The 12380-nt window shown below is 43.6% G+C and overlaps 1 protein-coding gene across 1 annotated transcript; it reads left to right on the forward strand.

Moving 5' to 3' along the window:
* Positions 1-7231: 7231 nt before the first annotated feature.
* On the forward strand, positions 7232-9275 carry CLDN23 (claudin 23). The gene has a single exon (XM_019953630.2). It carries the CDS (start codon positions 7607-7609, stop codon positions 8486-8488), a length of 882 nt encoding a protein of 293 aa, XP_019809189.2. The 5' UTR covers positions 7232-7606; the 3' UTR covers positions 8489-9275.
* Positions 9276-12380: the final 3105 nt, after the last annotated feature.

A 12380-nucleotide genomic window follows, 5' to 3' on the forward strand; every position in this document is an offset into this window, starting at 1 on the left:
AGCCATGTCTTTTGTGCTGTTTTGTAGATATTGAAACCCCTACCAGGCTGAAGAAGTTAATCTCATAACCAGACTGCAGCCATGTCATAAGCTGCTGTAATTCAGAGAAATGGGAATGGCCTCAGAGAAATGGGAATAAACCGACCCTGAAACTAAAGATTAACTGTACTTAAAACAATCAAAATGAAACTGCTCAGATGACCACGTGGCCAATTTCAAGATGTCTCTGCTGTTTCTGCATGTAGCCTCTCTTCTCTGTCTATAAAATCTCTTTTCGACTGACTGTGGGTGGCAGGGTGTGGTAAGGGAAGTCTGCCTTCGGACAGGAGTTTGCCCTTCCAACCAGGTTGCTGGCCTGAAAAAGAAAGCAAACCTTCCTTTCCATCAATCTTGGCTCTATTGGCTTTTAAGTGGAGAGCAGCAGGACCCACTTTAGCTAATAGACTTTGGCGCCCAACGTGAGGCTGTGCTCTCGCGATATTGGGCTCCCAGCATTTTCCCCTATCAGAATGCGGTCATGATGGCCAGGATGGCTGCAAGGAACTCACTGCTCAAGGCCCACTGGCCCCAAGAAAGGACTTTGGGGGATACCATTTGTTTCAAGGATCCAGAGCAGTCTCCTCTGCTCGGCACCGGCTGCAAACATACACATTTCCTTGGTGGAATGGAAACATGCGCCTGGACAAGCTGACAAGCTCCACACCCAAGTAAGTCCATCTGTGTGCACTTCGGCAAACTTCTCTTTTGAGCATAAGGTGCTTTTTGAGCGTTTTACAGTTGGTTCTGATGAGTGTCTACCATTGAGAACTGTTTGTGAGCACTGAATGTCATTTGAGCATTTTGCCAATTGGTTCTGATGGGTGTCTATTGTTGATGATTGTTTGTGAGCACAAAGTGTTATTATTGGTCATTTTGGCCAGTTGGTTCTGATATATGTCTGATGTGGAGGGCCATTTTTGTGGAGGAGGTGTCTGTTTGGGACTCAGTATTGGTTATTCTCTTGGCACATTTGTGATGGTTCTATCTACTGGTGTGTATACATGTATTCCATTTGTGTAATCAGTATCTTTGTTGTCTTTTGTAAAATGGGAAGTTCAGGTTCAATTTATTAGAAAGCTTTAGCTATGAAATCACAATTAAAGACAAAAAAATTAAAGAAATAGAAAGATTTTGTAAACATTACAAAATTACAATTAAAGACAAAAAAAAATAAAGAAATAGAAAGATTTTGTAAACAATGTACGGCAACAGTATTCTTGAAACTCCAGAGAAGATTGTTTAAGATGAAACTCTTGAAATTCCAACACTGGTTCTTTTTGTATATGCAGTTAGAGAAAGCTAGCTTGATAAAATACTGTTTTCAGGATTCTGACCGTAAGAGCAAAAATAAGCCTAGGAGAAAGCTTGACGTTAACTCTTATCATGTCCTTGAAATACAGACAATCCCACTTTGCCTGGGACTTTAGGTTTGAGTTAAATAGTAGAATTTCAAAAGATGTTTGGGATTCTTAAACACACATCTTGTTTCACATTAAAGAGAAATTATGCTATGAGAAAAAAATTCAAGTTTTTAGAGGTTATGGGATATGTTCTAAGTTTGCCAATCAGTAAATGCTGGTAAAACAGTTTAATTACTTGTTTCTTGGTTTTGTTAAGGCTTTTAAATGTTAAAAATTGTCATATGTAATTAAAGCTACTAAAAATGATAAGGAAACATTTCAGTGTGTAAAGCAAGTAGGATATGTGTTGTTGGTGAGAGAAGATACAAAGAATGGAGATATTTTTGTGAGGAAAAATGATGATAATTTTGTCCTAGAGCTGCTTGTTTCTGGATGGGGAATACTTAGCTGATCTTGTAAGATTGTAAGTTTCTTTCTCTAACTTTGAGTATTCCAAAGGGCCCCTAGGCATCTCAAAAGAATCATTAAGGTAACTAGGATTATTTGATATGATAAATTATATGGAAAGCATAAAAGAATTCTAATGGTTAAGAAATTTAAAGAATTCTAGTGGAAAGTGATTCTTTTGCTTCAAACCATATTTTTGACCCCAATGTTTAGGATGAAAAAAATTGTCTAGGGAAGTTGTCACAGGGTATAACTACTCATTATGTATATTACTGCTGGCTTATAAGTTTACTGCTAAAAGCACATGTACCATTCTTGTGTGACAATTGGGTATAAGTGATCAAAAGTATAAGCTATAAAATTTCTCCATCAGAATACCTCTGTACTTGTTTGTCATGTCTGATTAGTTTTCCCCCAGTGTGGATAACTAGGCCAGGGTATAAACGAAAGATACGCCTAGCACCAAGGGACCTGAATGGACCCCGAGCAGGCAACTGAGCCACTCTGGCAATGCTAAAAAAAATGTACTGATTACCAATGCTTTCTATGGAGAGATTTGCAGTTTAGAGGGGAAAGTGGTGGAAGAAATTTTCACATGTTGAGGTATGGGGAAGTCATTCTGGTTTATACATGACTTAATTTGAACTTCAGCATAACCAAAACAGCCTGTTTATGGTCTGTTAAACATACATTGTACATCTGCTTTAACCATTAAGGGGAAAAAACCTTCTGAGAATAATGTAAAGCTGAATTTTGATTATCATCTTCATTGTAATATGTCTAAAATTTTCAGATGTTTGTCTAGGTACCATGACAAAGTAATCAAGTTTTCATAATATGAAATATTGATTTAAGTGAACCTAGTCCATGGTGTGGTAAATCTTTTTGCCCTACAGTAGATAGAAATGGACAGAGTTGAAGGGAAGCAGGCTACGTAAGCACAGCTGCTGATTCCTGGGACCAGCCCTACCCCCACCGCACATCCACAACTTTGTAAAGGAGGCAACCTTCATGCTAGACCAAGAAGAATTAGAAGCCTCTAGAAGATAAAACTTAAGCAGATTTTTTTTTCCTTTTTAAGTGTCATAATATCCTGTGATACCTTCTTATATGTAAAAGAGGAACGGCAAGTAGATGCTTGCTTTAGATGAATAACCACACAGAAATGATATAGAATAAATTTAAATTTATTTACTAGGGATTTCCCTGGAGTTCAGTGGTTCTGAATCACTTTGCTGTACACCTGAAACCAACACAGCATTGTAAATCAACTATACTTCAGTCTTAAAAAAAAGGTTAACCATCAATTATACTTCATGTCATTGGTGGAAATTTTGCAACAATTTGTTGGTTTAGTTGATGTAATGAAAACATTTTAGGGACTTCCCTGGTGCTGCAGTGGTTAAGACTCCATTCTTCCACTGCAAGAAGATGATACCACATGCTGAATAAAATAAATAATAAATACATTGATTTACTATCAGCATCATTATTCACAATAGACAAAAGGTGAAAACAACCCATGTCCATTGATTAATAAGTGAATAAGCAAAATTTGGTCTATATATACAGTAAATATTACTAAACCTTAAAAAGGAAGAAAATTCTGATACATGCCACAACGTGGATGAAACTTAAGGACATTGAGCTAAAAGAAATGTCAGTTACTAAAGGATAAATATTGTGTAATTCCACTTTTATAACTTGGATACATTAGTCAAAGTCAGAGACACAAAGTAGAATGATGGTTATCAGGGGCTGGGAGGACAGGAGAGTTGTTTGATAGGTAGAGAATTTCGTTGCCACGCAGGGAGCTCGACACCGTCTCCTGGCAAGAGGACAGGAGCTGCAAATCCTTGGGACGCACAGGGACAAGGAGGTATTTCTCTCAAATAGAGGGAATATACTTTTCATTTGCTGGACTTTTTCCGTTGTCTTATTATTCACGTTCTTGTGCACTATAAATTAGACTCCTATGCACTATGAACCGGAGAAGGCAATGGCGACCCACTCCAGTACTCTTGCCTGGAAAATTCCATGGATGGAGGAGCCCGGTAGGCTGCAGTCCATGGGGTCGCTAAGAGTCGGACACAACTGAGCGACTTCACTTTCACTCTTCACTTTCATGCATTGGAGAAGGACATGGCAACCCACTCCAGTGTTCTTGCCTGGAGAATCCCATGGACGGCGGAGCCTGGTGGGCTGCCGTCTATGGGGTCACACAGAGTCGGACACGACTGAAGCAACTTAGCAGCAGCAGCAGCAGAGAATTTCAGTCTTGCACGATGAAAAGTTTTCTGGAGATTCAGTGATGGGAATGCCCTTAACATTACTGAACTGTACACTTAAATAAGTAAGAAGATACATTTCATGTTCTGTGTATTTTACTATGATTGTTTAAATGATGTGTGTTGTATCTTCCTTTTTCTGGGTAGGATTTTACAAAATTTATTTCACTATTTAACTAAAAATATTTATTGAGTACCTCCTATGAGCTAGGTACCATTCCAGCTGCTGAGATATAGCCAGCAGGGTACCAAGCACTTATTTGTAACTTAACAATGCAATGGTATAAAAAGAATATAAATAGGTCAATATGCAATTAATAAGAAAATATTTGGTAGTGGTAAGTTCTATATGGAAAATAAACTAGGGTGATATGATACTGGGCTAGCTGGGGGGCTACTTTAAATTGGATGTCCAAGGTTATCTATTGTCTACAATATTTTGCACACAAAGCTTGAAACCAGTTGTCAGGCTAGAGGTCATCAAGGAAAACTAATGCCACATGAGTGGTCTTCATTCACTTCAGGCACTATTTAAAACTAGAGGATGATCAGAGTTTAATTTTTTTTTCATAGTTTAATTTTTATTCTATGACCTACTGAACTGGATTTGCCATTGGAAGACTAACATATTAACAGGGTCTTAATATGTGGACAGAGTGAAATATAAAGACCTGATAAAGGAACTCTGAGGATACCTCATAATGGCATACTGATCTTTGCTCCCCAAATTTGCAACAAGACCCAGCCCCTGTAGGCTAACAGGGGACCAACATTGGTCCCCTGGGAATCTTTGTTGTTGCTATTTAGTTGCTAATTGTGTCTGACTCTTTTTTGACCCCATGGACTATAGTCCACCAGGCTTCTCTGTCCATAGGGCACCGTAAACAGATTCCTGTCTTATCATAGGCCCCTTTGCAGAAAAGAAAGCTATTCTAGGGCCTGAGGATCATTTACACAGCAGGTACTAATCTCAGAAATAATTCATCCTTGCTGCACAGTGATTCATGCTGTTTTTCACTCAGCTTTGCGATGAACTCAGAGGCACAGGGAACAAAGAGCCCAGGTCTAGAATCAGATGCTGTGCTTAATGCAATCATCTTTTATTACTATAGAAAGTCACCCACACAGGGCTACACTTTTTTTTTGTCATAAATATTGGAATTACCCTAAATCTCATTGTTTTCTATGCTGGAAAAAAAGCCTTTCAAATAATAAACAACTTTACTAAAATGCATTAACAGTTTATTTTGACCAGGCAACCATGTGTAAGAGAATTGTGTGGATACTATGTGAAAGGACACAGAGCGGAAAGAGAGAAAATGGGTTTGTGGAATGACTGCTTCGGGCCAGGCCATCAAAGAATTTATCCTTGTCCTGGACAACTAGATGATTCAAGTAATAAAGAATTATGACAAGTGTTACAATAGAAGAGAGGGTGTGTATGGAAGTCCAATAGGAAGAGTTAATCCATGGGATAGAGAAGCTCCCCTGGAGAAAATGGCATTTAAGCAAAGATCTGAGAGATGCACTGGATTTGGGAATTGGCAAGTAGGACTCTAGGAAAAGAAAAGAGCGTATACCCAGGTCTAGAGACAAAAGGGAGCACAACACACCAGAAAAAAAAAGGGAAATCCAGTCTTCCTGAGTTGTGGTATGAGGAGGTGGGGGGGGTAGTTGGAGAAATTAACCCTTGTGTATTGTTGGTGGGAATGTAAAATATGCAGCTACTGTGGAAAACAGCAAAGTATTTCTTCAAAAAAATGGAAAATAGAGTTACCGTATGATCCAGCAATTCCACTTCTGGAGAACTGAAAGCAGGGATTCTAAGAGATATTGCTATACCCTATGCATAGAAGGATCATTTGCAGGAGCCAAACAGTGGAAGCAACCAAAGTGTGCATCACAGGCTGAATGGATGAACAAAATGTGGTCCATACCTGCAATGGACTATTATTCAGCCTTAAAAAGGAAAGGAATTCTGATACATGCTTATGAACATGGGTGAAACAGGAAACCATCATGCTAAGAGAAATAAGCCAGTCATAAATACTGTATGATTCCACTTGCATGAAATATCTAGAGGATTCAAACTCATCAAGACAGAAAGTAAAATGGCAGTTGCCCCAGGCTAGGGGTAGGAGAGTTGGTTGTTGGTAATTTATTGGTTGGGTTGGGGAGTTACTGACAAATGAATAGTCTCAGTTTGGAGAAATGAAAAAATTCAGGAGATGGCTGATGGGAATGGTAGAATACTTATGTTATAAGTATGTTATTAACTTATGTTAATAAGTATACTTAATTCCAATGAATTGTATGCTTAAAATGGTTAAGACGGTAAATTCCATGTTTATGTGTATCTTACCACAATTTTTTGAATTTAAAAATTTTCAAAAAAACAAAAGACCCATCCTTGGTATTGTCCATTCCTAGAATGTTCAAAATAACTTCAAACTAATGCTTAACTTTGCTCTTTTAGAAATCATTTTAAACAGTTGTAAAGGTTAACACACTTCCATTGGAAGAAATACAGAAAATGAGGAAAACATTGTTAAAGGATAATTTTTAGGAAAATGTAAAATCCTGATTCTCACACAAATATAAAATGAATGTCAAAGATTTTATTTAACTTATTGTGGAAACCAGTATGATGTAACTCTTCATCCCAGAAACACTCGCTTTGATTCTTTTGTATCAAGGTTAATCCGGAGTATGACATGTTTTTTAAGCAAATGAAACAAAATACACAAGTGCAACACTCCGGGACACACTACTCGACCGAGTGGACCCTCGGTGCACACCTGCCCAGCGCACCCCGGGAGGTTCCATCCATTTGGCCACGAGTAGCTGCAAGCTAACAGCGCAAAACTTCGGGGGATCTCTCTTGCGGGGAGTGGAGGGAAGACAGGCTACAGGTGCACGGTCGACCGTCAGGGACCGGAGAAAAGCTTTAGCTGCTGAGAAGCAGGAACCTGCTCAGCGCCGGCCAGGTGCGCCGGGCTGTCCGGGTGGTACCGCCCCTTTCCTTCCCCGCCCACGGCCGGCGGGCCCAGCGGAGGGGCAGGGGCGGGGCGACCTTTGCTCGGTTCGGCCCAGAGGGGCCCTTGCAGTTTCCGGCTCGCCACTCCCGGACCTCCCGCCCCTCCCACCCGAACGGGTTGGGCCGCGGCTGCTGCAGCGTCCCCACCTCCGACTGCAGTTTCGATCAGACTCGCCCTCGAACTGGTTTCGATCAGGCGGCCGGGCTGGAGGCAGGGCGGAGCGGCTGGGACGCTCGGAGCAAACTAGGGACGCGCGGCCGAGAGCGGACAGTCCTGCTCTGGAGACAAAGAGCGGCCGGAGGAGAACCGAGTGCAGGAGCGCGGGCGTGGCTGCGGTGGCGAGCGTGCGGACTTCAGGGAGTTGGAGCCCGGAGCGCTCTCTGGGGGCGCGAGGGCTAGAGATTGCCAGTCAGCGGCAGGTGCGCCACCCAGGATGCGGACGCCGGTGGTGATGACGCTGGGCATGGTACTCGCGCCCTGTGGGCTGTTACTCACCCTGACCAGCACGCTGACGCCCGGCTGGAGGCTGGTGAAGGGCTTCCTCGACCAGCCGCTGGACCTGGTGCTGTACCAGGGCCTGTGGGACATGTGCCGCGAGCAGAGCAGTCGCGAGCGCCAGTGCGGCCAGCCGGACGACCTCGGCTACTTCGCCGCGGAGCCGGTGCGCGTGGCGCGGGGACTGATGGTCACGTCGCTGGCCGTCACGGGCCTGGGGCTGCTGCTGGCGACGCTCGGCGTGCGCTGCTGGAGGGACGAGCCCCACTTCGTGCTGGCCGGCCTCTCCGGCGTTGTGCTCCTCACCGCGGGCCTCTTGAGTCTCATCCCAGTCTCCTGGTACAACCACTTCTTGGCAGATCGCACCGTCCTGCCGGCCCAGCCCAGCCCGGTCACGGTGCAGGTCGGCTACAGCCTGGTGCTGGGCTACCTGGGCAGCTGCCTGCTGCTGCTGGGCGGCTTCTCGCTGGCGCTCAGCTTCGCGCCCTGGTGCGCTGAGCGCTGTGACAGCTGCCGCAAGGCGCCCTCCAGCAGCGCGCGCCGCAGCAGCATTAGCACAGTGTACATCGACGGGCCAGAGCCCGCACTCACGCCGGCCATCAAGTATTATAGTGATGGCCAGCACCGGCCGCGGCCTGATCAGCTGGGCGCCACCAGCCAGCGCAAGGCCGGCTTCCCGATGCCCCGGCCCCCACCCAAAGCCTACAGCAACCCGGTGGACGTGCTCGAAGGGGAGAACGCTACAAACTCCGAACCCGGCTCGTCTTCCCGCAGCACTCGGCCCTGCGGCAGCACGCTGCCCTGCGACTCGGACGTGTAGGCGGCACCCCAAGCCTGTACTGGCTCAGCCCTGTCTCACCAGGATCCAACCTTCCCTTTCCGCTGAAAACACCTGGCTCGGAGTCGGACCCTGGGACACATTCCTGTAACTGGTTTGGAGGGCCATCTTCCTTTCCTGTGGCCAAACTAGATTCCTTGGACTCTTGGTTCAGGTTGGGTTTGGTTTTCTTTTTAAAGAGTTTAGTGTTCCTCCCCAGAGGAATCAAGGCCCTCTTCTGGAGCGACAGGCATTTCGTACTTTTAGCTGGAGACATAGAAAGAGTGACTTTGCATCCCGTTGATAATAATGTCAAAATAAGCAAATGGAGGCTTGAAACAACAATATTCTGAAATGCCTATGAACCTTGGATCAGTATAATTATTATTAATTTCCCCCCACTGTATAATTCATTTTCATGCAAACTCTCAGGAGACTAGTATGTTTCTGGTTATATTTGAAGGAGGCTCTTAGAATAAACATAGAGCCATGCAAATACCAGCAGCTTTAGTGACTCTAATGGAACGAAGTAACCTGATTAACTCATATTTACATTTCCTCAGGTATAAAGAGGATTTATCCTTGTATCACTCACTCCAGAGTTTCTCTTCTAGATGCCAGAAGGAGAATGAAGGGACTAATGCTGTGTTGTTCTATTTCTTGGCTACCTCACACTGGCCATAAAGAGCTATATATTAAATATTTGGAACAAAATGGAACCTGTTAATCTCATTAGGCTAATGTACATGTGTATATATCTCTTATTTATAAATAAAATTTGAGAGCAAGAGTTTCACTGTACTCACAGAAGCATTTGTCTCCTGCACAACCTTTGGAAGGTTAAGCTTTCATTACTAACAGTTTCCTGGCTGCCTACACAGGCTGAAATCTAGCACTCACATCTTTGCACCTCTTAGCTAAGATTACTAAAACTAGCCAATGGGCCACTTCAATCTTTGACTGCTTTATTTTCAGGTTCATGCTGTTTTCTGTGTAAAGCCAAGTCTATTGTTGAAAAAACTAGAAGCACCAGTTTCCACATGAGGTGAGACTAGAAATCTTTTCCTTTTGTAACAGTGCTGCCTAAAATCACAGGTAGGCAGCTATGTGTACAATGAGCGGGACTAAATCTCCAGCAGGGCCGGCTCCAATTCCAAGTGGTTGATTGAAGGGCTGTCTTGAACTGAACTGAATGGTAGCCAATTCAGAGGTAGGAGCATTCACCTCAGTAGACACTGACAACACAGCTATAATAGAACTAACTCAGCAGCACATGCAGAGTGTTAGAAGTGGAAGGAATAATGCAGGTTCATTTTCTTTGCCATTTTGTACTGGAGTCACCTGTTTCTTTTTGCAACCAAGCTTGAGTGTGCTGGTATATCACTGGGGAATCTGTTTCAAATGCAAATTCTGATTCAGTAGGTCTGGAGTGAGTCCTGAAACTGATTTCCTAACTAGCTCCCAGGAGATGCCAATGCTGCCGTTTCACAGGCCCCCTCTTGGGGCTGCATGGCTTTCCTTGGGACTGTGCCTCACTCAAATTTCAATCCCAACTGGCAGCATGTAATCAGATCTTTGAGAACTATTGCCTAGATGAGTTTGGGGACTTGATTTAGGGAATCAAGCCAGACTAGAAAATGGCAATCCTACTTTTTTCAGCTGACAACTCAAAAGGTTGAGCACCTGAGAAGTCAGGACCAGGCAGACAACATAAAGATATTGAGTTTCTGGCAAGTACTGAAGCTGACTCTTGCCTACATCATAATTCCAGTGTTTCTAGAGTAGCCTTGGTAAAAACAATCAGTACTAGTACTTAGTGTGATATTACTGTTCCCTGCTGGTCACTCTCTTCTGGCTTATATCCAAAACACTTCTTCTTTGTGATTAAGGTTTGCTGCTGAATTAGAACTCCATTTTTGCTTCATCCACAGGAATAAAACGAAAACTGTCTTTAAGAAAACCAAACTTCTTTTTACTATTAAAAAACATATTTAAGACAGCATGGAAAGAGCCTCTCTGCATTGGGGCAGGATTTGGGTTTGACCTGAGAATCATGCTGTGTTAGAGCAGTAAAAAATGACAATAGACTTGAGAGTCAAGATGCTGGAGGAGGCTGGAGCCTCAGGACTTGCTATCATGGACAAGTCCTTTCCCTAAACCTAATATCCACCTAACCAAGGAGCTATACCACAGTGAGACTCTAACGTGAAATAGTACTGCCTCCTGGCCTCAAGCCCTTCACACCTCTGACACACCATTACGACTCACTTTTTTCTTAGACTCTTTTCTTTAAGTATAGTTGCTTTACATTGTTGTGTTGTTTTCAGTCGCTTAGTCCTGTCCAACTCTTTGAGACCCCTTGGACTGCAGCCTGCCAGGCTTCCCCATCCTTCACTGTCTCCTGGAGTTTGTTCAAATTCATGTCCATTGAGTCATTGATCCCATCCAACCATCTCATCTTCTGTTGTCCCCTTCTTCTCCTACCCTCAGTCTTTCCCAGCCTCAGGGTCTTTTCCAATAAGTTGGCTCTTCACATCAGGTGGCCAAAGTATTGGAGCTTCAGTTTCAGCGTCAGTCCTTCCAGTGAATGTTCAGGGTTGATTTCCTTTAGGATTTACTGGTTTGATTTCCTTGCAGTCCAAGGGACCCTCAAGAGTCTTCTCCAGCACCCCAGTTCAAAAGCATCAATCTCTGATGCTCAGACTTCTTTATGGTCCAATTTCACACCTGTATATGTGTGAAAAACCATAGCTGGAAAAACCATAGCTTTGACCATGTGGACACTGTTGTGAGGATTTGCTTTTAATAATCCTAATGACATACAGAGTATGTGTCCCCATTTAACAGGTGAAGTCTTTTCAAGATTGCTCAAGCTCTGCCTGGAGGAACGAGGAATCTGTGAAAATAGAGCATACCCTGTGTTAACACAGCTCCTGCTCTGCCACTCTGCCAGTCAGGCTCTGATCCAGACACCCACCCTCACTAAGGAGGGGCGGGGTTTTGGGCGCACAGGCTGTTGATCCCTTGCTGAGGCTCTGGCGGGTGCGTCAACAATGCTTCAGCAACCACCCTCATTTTCATGGTCTAGATCATTTGTAAGTTTTGGGGCACCTGTCATCCTGTCAGCACATCTTTGACTGCCTTGGAAAGCAAATTTATTTCAGGCCTGGGCTTTGTAGAACGTTCATACTCTAGCATGAGAAAGATGTGCAAGGAAAATGAAGACTAACAAACCAGGGTCAAAGCCTGGAGAAAAAAGGCAATATTTTAAGGAAGGTGATTGGGAAGAAGTGGGGCTTGAGCAGAGAACTGAGAGAAAAGATTGGGTGTCAGAGAGAACAGCAAACTCCAAGTTCCCAGTAAAGAAATGTTAGTGAAAACAGGTTGGCATAGTGATCACGATACCATGCTTTACTTTTCCTTCACCCTAGATGGGAGTGGTAAGGACAGGACGAAGTTGGGGGGACCAACTGAGAGAACCCAAGGACCTCTTCTGTTCTAGTAGCTTATTTAAGGAGGGAACACAGTCTGGATTCAATCTGTAGCATAGAACATTTTCAGAGTCAAATATAAACAATTTGATATATGAATAGCAGGTGAAGAACGTTCTAGTCTGCCAATGTGTAGACAAGCCCACAGGCAGAGAAAGGTCTTTTAGCCTCAGAGCCTCATCATATCCCTGAAGTGACAGGAATGGTTAATAACCAGGCTCTCTCTCCCAACACTCATCTCACGTCTTCACTCCGACCTTCCTAAAATGAAGAACCGTAACTCATCTTTAAGAGTCTCAGCATGTTCCTTACCTATGCTTCACTCTTAAATTCCATTCATGACTTGGCCAAGGCTTAGGCTTTCACTCTCATCACTTTCTCCCACACACATACTCTAAACTACT

Source organism: Bos indicus, chromosome 27 (genome assembly GCF_029378745.1).
Source record: "Bos indicus isolate NIAB-ARS_2022 breed Sahiwal x Tharparkar chromosome 27, NIAB-ARS_B.indTharparkar_mat_pri_1.0, whole genome shotgun sequence".
In the NCBI taxonomy this organism is placed as follows: Eukaryota; Metazoa; Chordata; class Mammalia; order Artiodactyla; family Bovidae; genus Bos; species Bos indicus.